The 19,089-nt window shown below is 38.0% G+C and overlaps 1 protein-coding gene across 2 annotated transcripts in view; it reads right to left on the bottom strand.

Moving 5' to 3' along the window:
• CSMD3 (CUB and Sushi multiple domains 3) overlaps positions 1 to 17,831 on the bottom strand; it is a 1,211,357-nt gene extending 1,193,526 nt beyond the window's left edge. Inside the window, exon 1 of one of the 2 annotated variants that reach the window (XM_003823338.5) lies at positions 17,052 to 17,831. In XM_003823338.5, coding sequence (XP_003823386.3) covers positions 17,052 to 17,229 — 178 coding nt within the window. In that variant the 5' untranslated portion in view covers positions 17,230 to 17,831. The remainder of the gene's footprint in view (positions 1 to 17,051) is intronic. The other variant, XM_034966508.3, reaches the window with a different exon arrangement.
• Between the last annotated feature and the right edge of the window lie 1,258 nt (positions 17,832 to 19,089).

Consider the following 19,089-nt stretch of genomic DNA (forward strand, 5'->3'; position numbering starts at 1 on the left):
ACAAAAGCAGTAGTGATTAAGAAGTAAAGTATAAACTGAAGATCTCAAATAATATTATGAAACATAAAATACAAAAATTATCAAGACAGGAGTTTGCAACAAGTGGGCAATATTAAAATAGCTCTCAACTTACATAAACATTTTTTAAAAACATTTACATACTGGGTGATGTAGATATACTTAGTAAATGAAAAGCCTTGCCTCACATCATATCAAACAAAACACAATGTTTTCAAATTAGAAATAACAAAAAATATATAATTGTCAAATAAAATGAATTCTCATATGCACTTACTAAATGAAGGAGGAGATTCAGAACCAAAATAAAAATGATTATATAATTTTTCAACATGCTGAATTAATATTTTCTCAATGAGTACTTAGAAAAAAATGTTATACATACGACAGTAAGACAGATAAAAAAAATACAAACACAGTGGAATGCCCCTCCTTAAATTTTGGAAGGCAGCAAAGGAAACAAAATAGAAGTAGTAAAACTAAATAGAAATAAAATTAGAAAAAATGCTTAATATTTATGTCTACAATTTTATTCCTAGAAAAAACATTAAAATAATTCTTAGACTATGGGTTAAAACAAAAATAAAATACATCTATATACATATATGTATATGTAATATAAAGTAAGAAATATTAATTAGGCCAGGTGGGGTGGCTCATGCCTGTAATCCCAGCATTTCGGGAGGCCGAGGCGGATGGATCACCTGAGGTCAGGAGTTGAGGACCACCCTGGCAAACATGGTGAAACCTCATCTCTACTAAAAAATAAAAAAATTAGCAGGGCTTGGTGTCAGGCACCTGCAATTACAGCTACTTGGGAGGCTGAGACAGGGAGAAGTTCCTGAACCCAGCAGGCGGAGGTTGTAGTAGCTGAGATCGCCCCATTGCACTCCAATGAGATTCCGTTTAAAAAAAAAAAAAGAAATGTAAATTATAATACGATGATGACTTGTATAAATATTAGCAAATCATTCAAAGAAATACTACTGATAGAAATAAATATAACTGACATTATAAAACCTAAACCTGATGCAAAAAATAATTAGAAAAAAACACGAAGAATACATAAGAAGATAATTTAAACAAATATGCTTTTCATATTCCAAATTTCTAAGACCAAAAGGAAAAAAAATTACAATGAATCCAGAGTTAAAATGATCAAAATATTGGCAAATAGAACACAATCACATATGAAAGGAATTGCCAACCAGGGTTAAGCAGGGTTTGTCCCAAGATAATTGCACTGTGATTGGGGTGACAATGAATATTAGTTTCTTTTCCTGCCCTGAAGATGAGCAAAGAAATGAAGAAGCAGACAAATTAAAAATGCCTAATGACTTTTCTTATGGACAAAAGTGTTTTCACAAGCTCTTTGAAGAAAAATTAACTATAACAAAAGTTGAAACAATATATAGGGCACAGATTTTATAAATTAGAAATATCTGTGCTTAAAAATCCAACTAATAAGAATGCATATACTTCATGTTTACATTGTATTTATTCACTCTATAAAATTTTGTCAACTGTGTTTTTTTGGGACTCAGAAAACGATACCCTGAAAGTTTGGCACTTTGGTATACTGAATACTTTGAACTGAAATAGGTAGGCCTCAGAAATAGGATTCGGAACCAAGGTCTCCTTCTGCCCTTCCCATCCTCCTCTTCCCCTAGCCATCCTCTATTTTTCCCCAAGCACAAGGAAGGACTTTTTCTGGAATTTTCTTATCTGACTAATAAAATTTCTTTCCAAAAGGAATGCAACTGATGTAATACCCAGGAAACAGCCAGGAAAGATCTATCAAATACCATGGAAAGATTAACCACTAATGAAGACAAGAGAATAAAAACCACACTCTGATAGAATTTTATCCATTTGCCCAAGGACAGGTTTGAGTGATTACTGGGAAACATTATCTGAATAATAAGACAACTTTATTTTACAGCAAAGTTCTGTCCCTCACCTTGCTGCCACCTCCCCAAGAGCTCAGAGTAAATTTCTCCCAGGTCATTGTTTTCTGGAACTCACTTATCTCCCCCTGTAAATCGTTTACTAATCCTAAAATTAACTACTGCCACTGTCCCCCTTCTCATTTCCCTGTCCTCTATGAAGAGGGTATTTAAGCCTGAACCATCTGGCTTTTCTTTGAGTCTCTTTTTGTGGTGCTTCCTTCATGTCCATATGCACAGTAGAAAATTCTACGCGTTTTTCCTCTGTTAATCTCTTTATTGACAGTCATTTCAGAGCACCTTCAAAGAGGAAGGAAGAAAAGCTTTCCCTCTGCTCCTACACATTAAATTTGGGGTTTAAAAAGTACATGATGCATGTGTAGCAAATCTGTCGCTTTTATCTAAACATTCTTCTTAGAGAGCTTGCTGATCTCGCAAAGATCACTTGATTCAAACTTGACCTCATTTGTTTGTATCTTACAGTTATTTAAGTGAAAGTCAATCAATATGGTATTCCTCTGTAAGTCTGAAATAAAACAAACAGAGACTGTGTGTTGCAATAAAGTTTTGGGGCCATGTAGAATTTCATGGAAAGGTAGTACCATGGAGGCAACACAATATCACCCTCAAGTTAAGGTAGTGATGGGGTAGAAACAAGACCCTATCCTAGGGAGCTGGCTTGTAGATGTGAAAGACGAAAACATCCAAAACAAACAAAGAAACAAACAACAAAACCACTGGAAAAGTGACAGTGTGACCCACAGAGTGTAAGAGAGAGACGAAAAAAAATGTTTTTTGGCTTCTTAGGCTATTTTTTCACCTTAAATTGAGTTTTTAATTATTTCTTTTAAACTTGACAGATAACATTGTATTTAGGTATCAGCTACAACATGATACTTTAAAGTGTAGATTATCCCTTATTCAAACTGCTTGGAATGAGAAGTGTTTTAGATCTCAAATTTTAAAAAAAATTTTGAATATGTGCATATACACAATGAAATATCTTGGGGAAGGAACCCAAGTCTAAACAAAAAATGTACTTATGTTTCATATACATAATATATAAATAGCCTGAATATAATTGTTTAATATATATAGCCTGAATGTAATTTTATATATGTTTTTAATAATTTGGTTTATGAAAATAATTTTTGACTGCATTTTGACTGTAATTCATCACATAAGGTCAGATATGAAATTTTCCACTTGTGGAATCATGTCAGACCTCAAAAAGTGTCACATTCTTGAGTATTTTGAATTTCAAATTTTCACAGGGTTGCTCAACCTGATATACACATTACAGAATGATGAAATCTAACTAATTAACAATTGCCTAACCGCACATATTATCATTCTTGGCTGGTGTACCTCTTATAGATAGCTTCTCTGAGATTCTCTTTTGTGCTAACAGTAAACAAACTGACTTGACAGCCTCTCCACTGCATTTTAGGCAAGCAGTCCATGTTATGATATTGCTGTTATATGTAAATTGTCAGTGATATTTTGAAATTGAGTTGTAATTTAAGGAGGAAAAACAAAGTGAGTTGAAAGGCAGCACAGAGATATATTGTTTATGGTTGTTTCTTTGTATAATATAGCTTTGTCAAGTGTAAAAAGACCACTTTCTTCTTTGTTATGTCAAATACATAAAAAAAGAAGAATCTTAAATGCTGATGTGGGGATATTGATGAAACCAAATCAGCATGTAATGCAAATTACCTCACATGAATTAGTATAAGATTTAAATAGGTCATCTTTATGTTATGTGTTATGGAGATTGTTGAAAATTCACCCTGAAACACTTGGAAGTGCTTTGCTTTAGTTGTATAAAGTTAAGTAAATCAATGCATGTTACTCAAAGCCATTTTTTCTCCAGCTTCAAAATGTACTAATTTCATTGAAATTATCAAAGCAGAAAAAATAGAAATTCACATAGATATGGAAGTGCATAGTTCTGATCTTACATTAATAGTCAAGATTTTGAGATTTAGTAATAGGAAAAAAACCTTTACTATTTGTTGTGTTAATAGACATTAAATCTGGTTTCTTACACAATAAGTAATTATTAGCTCACCAAGAAATGTGACTTACAGAATGTGAAATGGAATAAGGAGATACTTTCGTAGTTCTGAAGTAATCTGTTGGTAAAAATATCAGAATAACATGAATCATCAAAATAATATACTTGGCAGGAATGAGAAAAATGTAAAATACATGATGATATTTGATGACTCTCCAAACTTTGTAAGGATAGATCATTCTACCAAACTCCTATGTAGCAAAATTAGCATTGATGAAATGACAGTATTTTCCCCATTGTGTCTTCATTCATGACTCTTAACCTCACAGATTAAAATCATAACAAAACATAATGTACTTATTGAAAAACTGTACTTCATCAACACACATCTCCAGTAAAGATAACAATAACAAATGGAAAAAATTACTAAATCTGTTATATTTATATTTAGCTAATTTTTTTGCTTTTTTAAGGTGTTGACCTTGATAAGTTAGCTCAGTCTTCTTTCATGTGAATCATGAAATAAGGGACAGAGATTTGAATTTAAATTGAAAGTATTAAGAAGCCAAGGAGGAGTTCTGAGACAGGAGCAAACATTAAAAAAAAAAGTGTAAGAGCACAATTTGGTGATCACAAATGATTATATTATTGTACAAACACTATTAAAGAAATACATGTGGGATCTTCATTAATACTGGATAAACTAGTTACTATCAGTTGGCTGAACAGATGGGAGTCAATAAACATTTTAATTGGAAATTACAAGAGAAAATTACATTAGGTTAAATTGCAAAAATGATGCCTTTCATTGGAAAGTTACAAACAGCATCTGTAGAATGTTATATTTACCTGTGATAAGGTAAAGATACAATATATATGATATATAAATAAAGGTGGTGTCAACTACACTGATATTTACATGGGAAGAAAATCCCATTGAAGAGCTAAACAATTTTACAATAATCTAATTATTTTGGTATTATATACACAGAAAGCCTGCTTCAAATAGATGATGACTTCCTGTAGGATAGGCACTAGATCTTCATCCCTATATTCTCAAAGTCTAGGCAAGAGTCTGATACATACTGGTTCTCAATAAATAATTGATAGCTGAAGGAATGTCTCAAAGAGTTCTAGAACTGATAAGTAACCCACTGGTTGTTTTGCAGAAATAAAACTTACTGATCACTGTATCCTTCACAACTTAAATTATGTCAATCCCATAATATTCACTTCAAAATAATACTATTCTAATACATAAAGCATAATATTCTAAATTTTACTTTAATCAAAAGAAAATTATATAAAAAATTAATTTGATATTTACATGAAATAGCAAATGATAAACTTAATATGTCTAACATCTTCCAATTTCTTTTTAGGCCTTTGTGAAATTGCTTTTGAAACATTACATAATTAGAATATAAAGTCTTTCTAAAATAGGAAATTTTTAATAATTTTTGTGAAGACGGGGAAAATAAGTAGTAATCTTCAAATTATTGAAAAATGGCTAATTTCTAAGAACTCACAAATTGGCAATATATAAAAAATAAGGTCAAAATGTCATTTCTGATATCTACTTGTTAATATATTAATGAAGACTCTCAAGCTAACACAGATATTAAAGGTTTTCTAGCACTTTTCTAGAAAATTGATCTTAAAAGTTTCTGTCTGACCTCCCTTAAAAAGATTAAACAAATAAAAGAGTACTCAAGTACTAGCAGGATTTATAGACGAAAGTTTTTTAAAAGGCTGTAAAAAGAGCCTTGAACATGAATTCAATACAGGTAGTTATGAGCCTGTCAGCATTTCTATTACAAACTTCATTTAGAGGTTTTATCATTTCCATAATCTTAAAAACTAGGAAGCCGAAAGTTGGCACACAAATTAGCAGCCTGGATGCAAATTTATTTACACAAAACATTTGAATCAGTTCAGCTGTTTTGATTTATGCATCAGCCAAAATATCTTAACTCCAGATTTCTCCATATATGTGAACACTGAGTAAATATTTTGTCTAGAGTACATAGTTAGGTCACTTAAGAGTATGGAATCAATAAATTCAAGGTAGAGTATGTATCGTCTCCAAAAGAGTCAGCTGTATTTTTTTTGCCAGTTTTTCTAACTTTGATCCCTTATCTTGCATATGCAGCCTTTAGCAACACAGAGTTCAATATTAGAAAATGCAGGTAGCTCAGCATAAATTCATTACTAACATTTAGTTGAGATTAAAATTATACTTCTGATAATGGATTCAGAGAAGCCATTTCTGCATAATGAAAATATAGTTTAAAGGTGAAAACTAAATCACTTCTAAAAATTACAAATTAGCTTAATTTAAAGCTTATATTTTTTAAATTATTGACTAAGTTGATAAACTTCATTGTGGGTGTATCCATTATGTGGTACATTATGTGTTATTTTAAGAGAAAATAAAATAAGAATATATTTTCCTCAAATATCCTTCAAATAAGATAACTCCCATAATGTAAACAAGCAAAAAAGATAAGAAGATTAAAAAAACAAAACATAGCCCCATAGAAAGCTAAAATATATATTTGAGAAATTATAATAATATCAAATAACAAAACACAGCTGAAAGTTTTATTAAGTAGCTATCAAGAAGAAACAAATGGCTAATAGGAATGTGAACTAGTTTGGGAAAAGTTGTTTTGATTATCTACCTCTCCCTAAGATCATGAAAATGAAATGCCAAGTGAATTTGTGATTTTATTTTATTTTATTTTATTTTATTTTTATTTATTTATTTTTTTTTTTGAGACGGAGTCTCGCTCTGTCGCCCAGGCTGGAGTGCAGTGGTGCGATCTCGGCTCACTGCAAGCTCCGCCTCCCGGGTTCACGCCATTCTCCTGCCTCAGCCTCCCGAGTAGCTGGGACTACAGGCACCCGCTACCATGCCCGGCTAATTTTTTGTATTTTTAGTAGAGACGGGGTTTCACCGTGTTAGCCAGGATGGTCTCGATTTCCTGACCTCGTGATCCGCCCTCCTCGGCCTCCCAAAGTGCTGGGATTACAGGCGTGAGCCACCGCGCCCGGCCGAATTTGTGATTTTAAATCTCAATAAAATCAAATAAATACTAACAACAATTGGATGCATTCTAAAATGAAAAACCTGGCTGATCATCAGTTTTCAACAATAAATAAAATTTTGGAATGAATAATTGTAAAAAACAGACTTGGAGACAAATCGTAAATGTACCTTTATCTGGGACTTGACCAACCTTGGAGAAATCTACATCTACCTGTTGTAAGATCATATATCAAAACTATTTAAAATAAGAATGGCCTATGAAGAAGTATTAAATGCAATAAGTATATCCTATGACTAATACAAATGAGGACATTATTAGGATAGCTTATCTTTAAAATTAAAAAGACAGGTTAAAATAAAATTTCTGAAAATATAACAACAAATAAAGCTTTAATAATGCATGTAGAAAAAGGCTAGTTTATATTGGGAGAGTCTATAAAGTTTAGAAATGACAAAAGTAATATAGTTACATATGAAAATATATTTTATCATATACACAAGAAAATGTAATGCTAAATTTGAGCACTTAAGTATAATAAAAACATTTTTTCTTTCATAGACTGATGTATATCTATATTCCCCCCAGTTAATCCTTAAGTTAATCTTTAGATTGCATGTGAAGTTTCCCATTTGCCTATATTAATATACTCATGTATCTGTGTCTCCTTACACAATTACTTCAAAAAGTCTAGTCTTAATTCTGATCAGGATTTTGGGGTAGGCACAGTGGTCTCTCCATTCAATGAGCTTTACTCTCATAAACCAATTATGTCTAAAAAAAAAAAGAGGCTCATAAAATAGTATCAAATACAAGAAAAGTACACTGGACAGGTAAAGACTGGTTTTCACTCTCTAGCTTGGCAAGTCTTTTCATTTCTCTGGCCTGTCCCCTCTTTTATGTGAAGATACACAGCTACCCCTGTATTTTTAACTAAAGGGCACTTATGGACTGAAATAGACTTTGTGAATGGAACTTGGATATGCATATTTTAATTTTGAAAAATATGTATTTGCCCCTACAAATAAATCTAATGCACATTTCCTTCCTAGTAAACACTAGATTGGGGACACTGTGAGAACTTCCATATCCTTTAAATTCTGTAGAGCTGAGTGGAAGATTAAGATACAAAGTAAAACAATTTTATTTTTCAATGCTTATGATACAATTTTATCATTTTATATGTGAAGTTCATAAATTTATCTGCATTCACAAATTTTAAATTTTACTCAAGAGCCTCCATTAGGAGCTAAGGGTTATAATGTTTACCTCTGTTTTATCTTATTTAATGTGCTAGTTTTATATTTTATAGTGTCATATTTAACATATGTATTACCTGTGCATTTACTTTGCTTACTATCGCTTATAAAAGTAGAAAGTATCTTTTATATCTATTGTACAGACCATTTAGAGAACAAAATTAGTCAAGTTAAGTGAAAGATGTTGAAAATTACAAAACCAATTAAGTTATGTGTTACTCCAACTGTGGGATATCTGTCTGTCTATCTATCTATCTATCTATCTATCTATCTATCTATCTATCTATCTTTCTGTCTAATCACGACTATTGATCTTAAGCTTTCTTCTAAATTAAATTTTCAGGGCCTCAATGTTTCCCTTAAAAATGAAGAGGTTTAATTGGTAACTTAGTCATTTACATTTTTCTTTTAGATTTTGGTAAGTCTATGGCTTATGAATCTATTATCCTTTCAGATTTCACTTAACCACTAGCTAACTGTATGATCCTGGCAAATCATTGAACTCTGGACTCAGAAAAATGTGTATTATTTGAAAATGGAGATAACAATCTCTATATAGGAGTTAATAGCTATCTCAAAGATACTTATTAGAATTCAATACAGGAAGAAAAGGGAGAAATGAACTGTTTGAGATGTAAAGGACACTTTAGTTAAGGGCTTATCATAAAGCATCACACATGAAAAGACACAACATAGAATTTTATCCTGGTACCATTTCCCAAAACATAAGAATGTCTCGTATCCTCTCTATATAGTAAATAACTCTGATCATTCTGGAGTCAATCAGATAAACTTGTATAACAGAAAACTATGGCAAAAGCCCTTGCTTTTTTAGTTATTTGGGATAAAATAAGTCTACTTTTATGGAGTCTGTTTCCATTTACAAACTTCCTCTCAAAGTGGTATTTAATCATATTTTTTAATGTCATAGTTAAAAAATCCTCCCTATTATTTTAAACTCATGATCATTAATATTCCTTTAAAAATTGCTAACATCAAGCAAAGAAAATCTTCATAATCTTAAACATTATGAACTTAGCTTTTTAAGGGAATCACTCATTACTATTTGTATATTTCAATCATTTTCTGAACATTTCAACTCCTCAAAGAGTAGAATTTCTTAACTTTGCAAATTTTACTCCCATATCATAAAATGACTTTAAAAAATTTCAACTATCACTAAAATTGATAACATATGGATTGTTCTTATACCATTAATATTTATAAAATGTATTATTGTTTCTTAGAGAATTTTGAATAATTGTCTTATATATATATCATGTGAAAAAATATGCAGATGAAAATGTAACTAGAGAGAATACATAAATCTCATGTAAATATGACTTAAACATAATAAAACCCATGAAAAAAAGAAACATTTCTCTAGATTTAAAAGCTTTTAAGTAAGAAATTGTCTACAGATTATAAGAAATAAATAAAAATTTGATGTTAAGTACTGCCCCTCAATGCTCTTTTGAGACATGAAAAAGTCAACACACTGATTTTATTTACAGACTTGTAATGTCAAGAAATAAACTTTACTGAAGATACAATTAGTTTATTTGAAGTACACATTATATCAGAAAAGTTTTTCACTCCATAATTATCTCCTTTTGTCTTCTACCAAATAAGTAATTATCATTTTTAAAATTTTACCACAAGCATATAATTACTAATAATACTAATTGATATATAGTACTGAAATATTAATTTTTCTGATTGACTATCTTCATTGGTGCCATCTGAGCTAACTTTCTAATAAAATTGATAAGGTAAAGTAGAAAAAGAATTGAACATGAGCTTGAATGCCCTGTCATCTAGTCTGAGTTCTGGAATTAATGGTCTTTGAAAACTACCAAAAATTACTTATCCTTTCTTGGCATTTGCGCTTATTGTAAAATACATGAGCAGTGAACTAGCTGATATTTAAGGACCTATGAATGTCATGATTTGTGACAAGATGAATGAACAAATTCATGTTAGTACATTAATCAATCCCTATTAAAAGAAATCAATATCAGAATGCAGGGGATGAAATCAGCACAGGAGGAGAGGTAGCATTTTTTTCTTTTTTTTTTTTTTTAGCTGTGAGTCTGCCCCTTATTCATATAGCCAGCACCAGAAGTAAATGTGTAAAAGTGATAAGCAGCAGTTTCAGAGTGTTTCTCAGCTGTATAATGGCCTGGGAACTTAGCCAAAGTGAAATAATAGCTAGTGAGAAGAGGCTACACTTTTTATTTACTGTTATGGAAAAGTGAAGGTGGTGGTGTTAGAGATAAAGTATGAGTTCATACAGGCTTTGCATGTGCATGTTTATTTGAATAATATTGGCAATAGCTACTAGTGCCAAGCACTGGGCTAGGTACGTAATTTATGTCATCTCCCTATAAACCCCTGATATTGTCATGTATTTTTTTTTTTACAGATAATAAAACTGAAGCTTAGGAAAGTTGAATTGCTAGTCCAAAGATAATTGTTGCCAAAAATCATTATTTGATCTTCAGTGGCTCCAGAGCCCTTGCTCTTTCCACTTTACTGTAGGGTCGCTCAAATTTTAGAGTGCAATCTGGACTTACCTGGATGACTTGTTTAAACCATCAGTGTCTGTGCCCAACTCCCAAAGCATCTGATTCAACAGACCTTATCTGGGAAACTGAGGTATTTTTATTGCTAAAAAGTTTTTAGAGGATGCTGGTACTACTTGTTGGAGAACACTTTGAAAATCACTGTAGTCCAAACATTTAAGGGCCTGAACTGAATAATGTGATGATATCTAATGCCACATAATCACCATTGTTATTTTCCGTCCAAGCACAGGTATATAATACATATGTTAATGTAAATTTAGACATTTTAGAGATTTCAAATTAGGTTGCTGGCAACAAATTATCACTATATAGAAAATATTAATCATTAGGATTCCTTAACCAGCACCAAACAACAGCTTAGCAAAGCAACTTAAGACATGAAATATATTTGATGGCTGCAAGACTGGGGCCTTAAGAGAAGGAAAGGTGATCATCAGCATTGTGGCTGTGAATACCAGCAGGTCTTCAACAAATTGATTTTTCTCTGTGATACTTTTAAAAGTGATGTCCCTGAAGAGAATAAGAGCCTCACAAGGGGCCCAATTCTGAGAAAACCTTGCAGGCATGGAGGTAGGTATACCTGGAAATACCGTGAATCACCCACCTGCTCACTCTGAGAGCAGAAAGATGAATTTGGCAACCGCAGTGTCTGTAATGGCACCATTCTCATACTCATCCAAAGTCCAAATCAATATTTCCACTGTATTCTAAATTATATACTCCTTTGGATGATGAGTAAAGGGAACAGAAGAAAGAGATAGGGAAAAATAGCTAAAGCTATGTTTTAATGTACATGTAAATAAACTAAAATGTTCTTAGATTTTACTTGTATCTTACACATTTTTTCTTAATCTGTCATTTACAACCATTTTATTTCTAATTTCCCAAATCTTGGAATTCAAAGTACAAGATGGCGTATTTTCTCAAAAGGTCATGTTGCCTAAAGGTACTGGTGCCTTACCAGGCGTATGCTTGGTGCTTTAAAATAGACAAAATATTGAAGGTATTTTATATCCTTAAGCCATTTCGGAAGCCCCTGATAAGTAAGTAGAAGAGAAACACCCTTTGGAACACATGAAGAAGTATATTTGGAGGCTAAGGAAGTAAACTTTAGTTCCCTCCACTTTTTTGCATTTGAGATCTTAGAAAAGTGTTTTAAGGTCAGAGTTTTTTTTTTTTTTTTCCGCACATGAGTACAAAGGCATTATTAACTGCACACCTCTCCTACTTTTTTTGGTTTGTTTTATCAGCTTTCACTTATGATAGAGTTTTACTGTACTTAGAACCATGCACAGATGACATTTGGTGTCTATTTGTTATTTCACTGTTTTGTAGACACCAAATTTTGTGTTTAGGGAAAAGACGCGTATACTCCAAATTAATTCAGCTACCCTACAAATAGAAATGCTAATTAATATCATGAAGGATAATAACTACTGGAACGAAGCCTTTGCTCCTGGAGTACTTAATTTATTGAGCAATTCTACTCTTTTTCTCCTTGAAGGATCTCAAGGGAGCTGGCATCAGGTTTTCAAGATGCCGAAACCTTCTCCTTAATTATTTCTGCTCACATACTCTTCCAATGAGGGCGTGATGCAGCACCCGCCTCCTCCCCAACCAGATGATTCCGGAAAGTACGGTGCTGCAAAAGGACATTTCAGAGCGCTTTCAACAAGCTAACTGTCCAGTGAAGTTCAGCTCCGAATTCTGGTAACCGTTCAAGCCCTGTCAGTCCGGTAAATTGGGTTAACTTAGCAACTCGGTGGTGCAAAGCCTCCCCAAAGACAAGACCGCATTCAGGGAGAAGAGAACCAGCCTCATGCCTGAGCCGATCTTTCTTCCTTTGGTTGTCCTCCTTCATTATTATTCTGCAATGCGCAGCAATCCCTGTGCGTGCCCCAGTGTCAGCCCCTTAGCTGGTCACTCCAGCGGGGCTGGGAGAAGACCACTTTGGCTACTCAGATGGCACTATGCTGTTTAATTTCTTATGCTCTCTCCCTTAGAGTCTAACTAAGCCCTTGCAGCACTTGAGCCGGGGGCTGCCCTCCTGCTGGCCTTTCCCTCGTCGTTGAACGGATCTGGGGGACGGGGACGTTGTAGAGGAGCCACAATCCCCACTCGTTGTTTCCCCAATGTGCTTTCCGAACTCCCCGAGTGCGTCTTAGATAAGTTATTTGAGTGAGGACAGCGCTGCGGTCCGCCTGGAGAAAGGGAGCTTCCTCCGCACTTCTGCTTCATCGTGACAGCAGTGGTCGCAGCGCCACTGGCCATCTGGAGTCCTGGGGACATTAAAGCCCTGTTACCCGCCAGGCGTTTCCGCCTAGGACACACTCACACCCACCCTCGGAGACTCCTAAAGGTTTCTCCGTGTCAATTCATGTGTCCTCCTCCCAGCAGCACACACGCACACACACACGCAGGCACACACACACACACGCACATCAACAGCCAAGTCAGCCACCCAGTTTCAACCTCGGGTTGTCCACGAAAATTCAGGGAGGCTGATCTTCTTGAAGAAATTAAAGAGTATTCCCACAGGAAATAGATGTAAGGGAGGGGCGCCTGTCCAAACTACAGCAGGAAGGGGCCCTGACTCAGATACAAAGGTTACCTTTCAGTGGGTTTCTCAGTCTTGCTAGTGTTGGGGGAAGGGTTTTGATAATGGTTTTGTCTAGGTGGGTTTTTGTTTGCTGTTATTATTTTGAAAAGACATTGATTCCCCTTCCCTCAGCCCCCTTTGTAAAGCTCTCTCAAGCTGAGACAGATATTTTCCTGATGTGTTGGGAAAGACTGTCGCCTTATGGGCGAGGACTGTGGGTGTCAGTCCCCGGGACACACGCGGGGCTGAAAGCTCCGACATGGCCACCTGGGCGGGCGTCTGTAAAAGGTGCTAATGAGTGCCTCTGGCAGCTCTTCCCCCTCATAAGACACCCGCGCCCCTCTCCAGTAGCAACTAACTGCGGGAGAGGATGCGATTTCCACTTTTGCAAAAGACCTCTGTGGCAGGAGTAGTATCTCCTTGGAGTCTCAGAGCACGCAGAAACGTGGATCCTTCGCGAAGTCGCTCTGGCGAGAATCCCTGGAAAGACGCTCTGGCGTGGGGTGCGCGACGCTGCACCCGGTCTCCCACCTGCTGCCTACCCAGAGATCTGTGCCTTCGCGGTACCTTCGCTGCACGGTGTGTGTTCCCCTGGGATCCACTGACAAGCAGCGTGGGAAAACATCCCATGGGTGTCTCTTTACATGGGCGGGACGCTTAAGCACGATTTGGAGATTCACAGTTTCTATCTGGGTGAGACCTAAACAGACACGCTGCAGCTGGAGGCATTTCAGAAACCTCGGCCTGTGTGTGTGTGTGTGCGTGTGTACCTGTGTGGGGGTGCGGGGGAGGGGAGTTCAGTTTGAAATAGGCATGGATCAAGTCTAGGCAGCACCTGCCCTGTCCCACGCCTCAGTTTGGTGCTCTCCACAGCCTTTTATTTCACATGACAGTGGAAATGAAATGCCAAGGAAAGGTTGTTTTCCTTTTCAGCCCCACCCGAGTGGTTCAGGCCTACCTAAGACCACTTTATCTTACACTCCGAGGCGTTTCCTCCCACTAAGCCTCTTTGTCATTGCTGTTGGACGCAAAGGTGAGATGGTGGAGGGATGAAAACTGTAGGCAGATGGTGTAATTCTCGTGGCTAGAGCTGTTCACGTGGAAAACTGCCTGCCTGGGACTTCCTGGACCCTCACGCTAGTCTAGATTAGAACCTGCAAAATCCTTACAACGGCTCCCCAGTCTGAGATTTTTCATGGACCTCACATTCCAGAAGAAAGTGTAGAAGACAAAAGCGAGCATAGACATTGGGGCAAACAATGTTTAAGGCATTGCATCAATCTTGGCTTTAGGAAAGCCTTGAGACAGGTGAAATTAAAATAAAATGAGGAAAGGGAGAGTAAAAAGCAACTATCAAAATTGGCATCATTCGGAGATTGACAGCAGGTCTAAAACATAAAACCTATGCAAGTTTCTCAGAATTTGGGGACAGTATTCCAAGTCGTAAAATGCAGGAGATGCCTTCCAAGTGCCCGATGAGTGACAATGAATAACTTTATTGACATTGAAAAAAATGTTTTTTACGTATAGTCTGTAGAATATTGATTTTGCACAGGATCAAAGAAGGCTATGACATACTCTTCCTTCTCAATATCTCCAAAGCTAAACCGATTATATCAGTCCAAAGTAAATTAACGCGCCTTTCCTTTCTATCGGCGCATCTCATTCGGAAAATACGGTAGGTGCGGGCGGCCGGGGCTCTAATTGCAGGCGGCGCGGATCAGCGTTAGTCAGGCGGTAATGCTCGCCCAGCTTCGGAGACTTCCCTCCCCCTTATCTGCCCCCGAATGTGTTTTGGCTCAACAGGTATCACATGAAAACTCGCACTTAAACCCTGGTCATCTTCTCACAGGAGCCACCCTTACATTTTTCTGCCAGGGCTGCTGCTGGCTATTCGCGCCTCCCCCACGCGAAGCGCGCGTCTAGCAGGCAGCCCCAGGGCCATCCATTAACCACCAACTCCCAGTGGCAGGCGAACTAAGCATAAATGTGTGGCTCCTCACCCGTCGAGCCAGCGACAAAGAAACCTTGTAAGCAACCTGAGCCGTGCTTTGTACATTTGGCAGTGTAGTTGTGCCACTTAGGACAAGCTTTTCGGCTCAGAGCTGCTCTGAGGCCCCAGAGAGAAAAGAAAAATCAAGCTTCAAGGAGCAGGTTGGGATTACAAGGCAGTTGCTGCCACAGAGACCGGGGCGACTGACTTCCTGGCATTTTGGGATGTAAATTAAAATTCTAGACATGCCACCCATCATTGGTTATAGTAGAGGGAAAGGTAACCTCTCCAGCTCCCTCCTCCCAAAACATGAATTATCATTTCCACTGAATGCAAATGAGCCGCCTTCCGTGGAGGGACAGCCAGCTGCAAGCTGGACAATAAACTGTTTCATAGAGACGCGGCCCGATTGCGGTTCAGAGAGGCACTCCTTTACAAAGGAAGAAGCGTCCAGTTTGTGTTGACAGCCCTGGCGCGCCTGGGCCAAAACAGCACCCCCTTTCCCGCGATCCCCCGCCCCCCCGCGACACACAGACACCCGGGATTTGAAACTAGCTTCACTGAAAGCGGCATCCATAGCGTCTATTCGAGCTGCCATGAGTATGGAGAGGTGATTGTTCAAAAAATGATGGCATGAGTCATAAACACCTCCTGAGTATTCTTTGCAGCAATTAATGGGCAGCAGGGTGCCGGAGAAGTTGTGGAAGAGAGCTATGGATCTATTTTCTCCCTAAGGACAGCTCTTTTTCCCATGATCCTGACTGTCCCTTGCCTTCCTGCTTGGGAATACATTTTTACATCCCACCTACCCCCTCCCCTATCTGTGCATGTGACACTCACTCTACCTGTCTGAACGCTGAGACTTGCTGGGGATTTTCTTTTGGTCGTCAGCTAATGACTTTCCTCCTACCTTCATTCATCCCTTAAGGTGGTTCTTTACACTTCATGGCATTTCAGACCCTTCGAAAGCCTCATTTTTTGCCAGACCTCTACCCCAGGTCCTAGGGAAGCTCCCCTACATTTAACATTGCATAGAAGCCCAATTTACATACATATGCATGCAGACATTCATGTTGATGTGGCAGTGCTTGGAAGATCCCTGTGCCCTAATGCATTTAAAATCAACACATTCCTAGCACGTCGATAACTTTCTTCCCTGAAAGGGTTAAAAAGCATTTAGACCAGCGTCTTTAATATATATATTCCACCCAAAGCCTCAAGCCCTAGTGATCTGACAAGAAATCAAGGTAATCCTCACCACTAAGAAAAGTCTTGCAGAGGAATTCTGCCTGGATATCCACTAGTTAGAGGCTATACTAACCAACTCACGTATTCGTTTGAGCATACTGCAAGAATATTTATTGAGCACAAGCTCAATCACCGCATTGAACGCCAAATCTGGCAAGCAAAATGCATTTCCTATCTGAGGGGGGGAGAACGAGCTGTGAATCAACTCCTTCTTTAGTATTATCAGATTATTTTACCGGTGCAAATTGCAAAGTAAGCTGCCAGCCTCTCTCCATCTACAAGTCAGCCCACCTCCATCCAAAGCGGAGGGGACCCCCAAAGCAGACCTACCTTTCACACAAGACACCGTCAATAAAAAGACGAGGTTCCAAAACGTAAATCCACTTTTAATCCCCATTTTCTTCATCAGGATGAAGTCTAGGCGGCCACATTTAGCGCATCTTCGCGTGCCAGGCACCCAGGGTTTGGATTCCTTTGCTCGGCTTTCCCCTTTGCGGATCCCTTTCATATTATTCGCGAGCTCCTAATTCCTGCTCCTCAGCCCGGCGCAGTGGAGTTGTTGCTGTTGTTGGTGCGCGGTCACAGCTCGGAGTGAATGGTGTTTCTGGGATACCACAGCAACCTTGACGAGGACTCAACCATCTCTCCAACGGGGGCACAAAGTCTCCGCTACTCTGGATTCTGTCTTTTCTTGTGCGTTTTTTCCCCTCCACCAAAATCTACCCCAATTCTGGCTCGTTATAGCAACCACCAGAAACCACAAGTGAGCCTCTTAAAGCCCAGCTCTGCTCTCTGATAAACTCCACACAATATTTGAAATTAAGGGGCTTGCTTTTTTTCCCCGAATAGATCAATTCTGCCTGTAAAAGCAGCCCAATAAATAATGTTAGTGAGCTCTCCGTTGCAGGCTGCGAATACAGAAGCATGTAAAAGGAATATTTTAATCGGAGGATCTGTGTTGCTTTTGGGGAAACCGTGACGATAATGAATCGGGCTCCATCGATGCCCACGTCGTTATAATGGGACATGTGTTACTACTGTAGTTGCAGTATATTTCAGGCAGGCTTCTCCCATTTATTATCCTGTGATTTAATTGAAAAAGGAAATCACAGAGAATTTTCTCAATAAATTCTGCCTTCACACGGAGAAGAATGTATTTGAATACATGTATTTACATACTCAAATAACTACGTGTAAACCCGTCACTGGGTTTTTATGATTCGGGAAACGGATTTCATCCGTGGCCTGGGCGGGGGTGGGGTGGGGAGAGAAGTCAATGTCGTTTCCTCAAATAGTTCTCCCTTTCATCCTCCCAACCCCCTTTTCAGTTTGTGTGTGCCGCAGTTAAACTACTTTATCTGTGGTAGTTATCTAGAACAAACCCATTTGTCTTAATTCTGAATCGGTACCAAATATGTAAATAGGAGGTTTCTTTCAAAACGAAAAATGTATGTATCTATACATCTGGATCTGCTTCCCCAATGCACCACGCAAGGGTTAAGATTGCACAAGGGAAGAGTTCTTGCGCCATCTACTGGCCGTCTCCGAGCCGCCCGTTCTTCCTTCGCATGTATAAGGGACCCTGTTTTTGCCATCCCTTGGTGTCAGGGGAGCTGTGTCCCCAGGACCTGTATGTCGTGCTCCTTGATTTTTTTCGACCACGGTCCTGGCCCAAATCTTTCAATGAACAAGTTCCTTAGATTAGGCAACTGATTGGTGATCTGACCTTTTCGGGAATCTGGTCCCCTTTCAGCAGTGGGGAGTGCCACAGCGCTAGTTCTGAAACAGGATATTGCTGTTGCCTGTGGCTCCATTTAACTGCCTCAGGCTATCATGGGCGTGAGCGTCTATCAACAAGGCTTAGTCTAGAGGACTGCCCAACTTGAGTTTGCAGCTCCCCGCACTGTGCACAAATAATGGGTTTGGTCCCGTGCACCACAGCATTACCCTGGCCAGCTTTGTCCCTTGGCTCGCGTTGGAGCTGCCCGCTCAGCAGAGGAAGGCGGTAGAATCTGGAAGGAGTTCCGCTCTGGGAAGTGGGCACACTGCGAGTGTCCATAGGTTTGAGTGGCGAGTGAGTTCAATCTGCAGGCGTAGGAAGGCTTCTGATCTCTCGGGGTACGTGGCATTGTGTGTGGGCCTGTGATTCTCCCAGTTCGTGTGTGTGTGTGTGTGTGTGTGTGTGTGTGTGTGTGTGTCTGCGCGCGCGAGAGCATAAACGCGCTGTAGTGAGAGGTAAGTGTGCGTGTTTATGAAAGATACAAAGAGTGATTTGCCATGCGTAGGTGTTTTCCCAAGTGTATTTTTGCAGTACATATGCGTGTGCACGCCTGTGTGTGTTTGTGTGTTAGAGAGGGATTTCTGTCCT

This window comes from Pan paniscus, chromosome 7, assembly GCF_029289425.2.
Source record: "Pan paniscus chromosome 7, NHGRI_mPanPan1-v2.0_pri, whole genome shotgun sequence".
Lineage (NCBI taxonomy): Eukaryota > Metazoa > Chordata > Mammalia > Primates > Hominidae > Pan > Pan paniscus.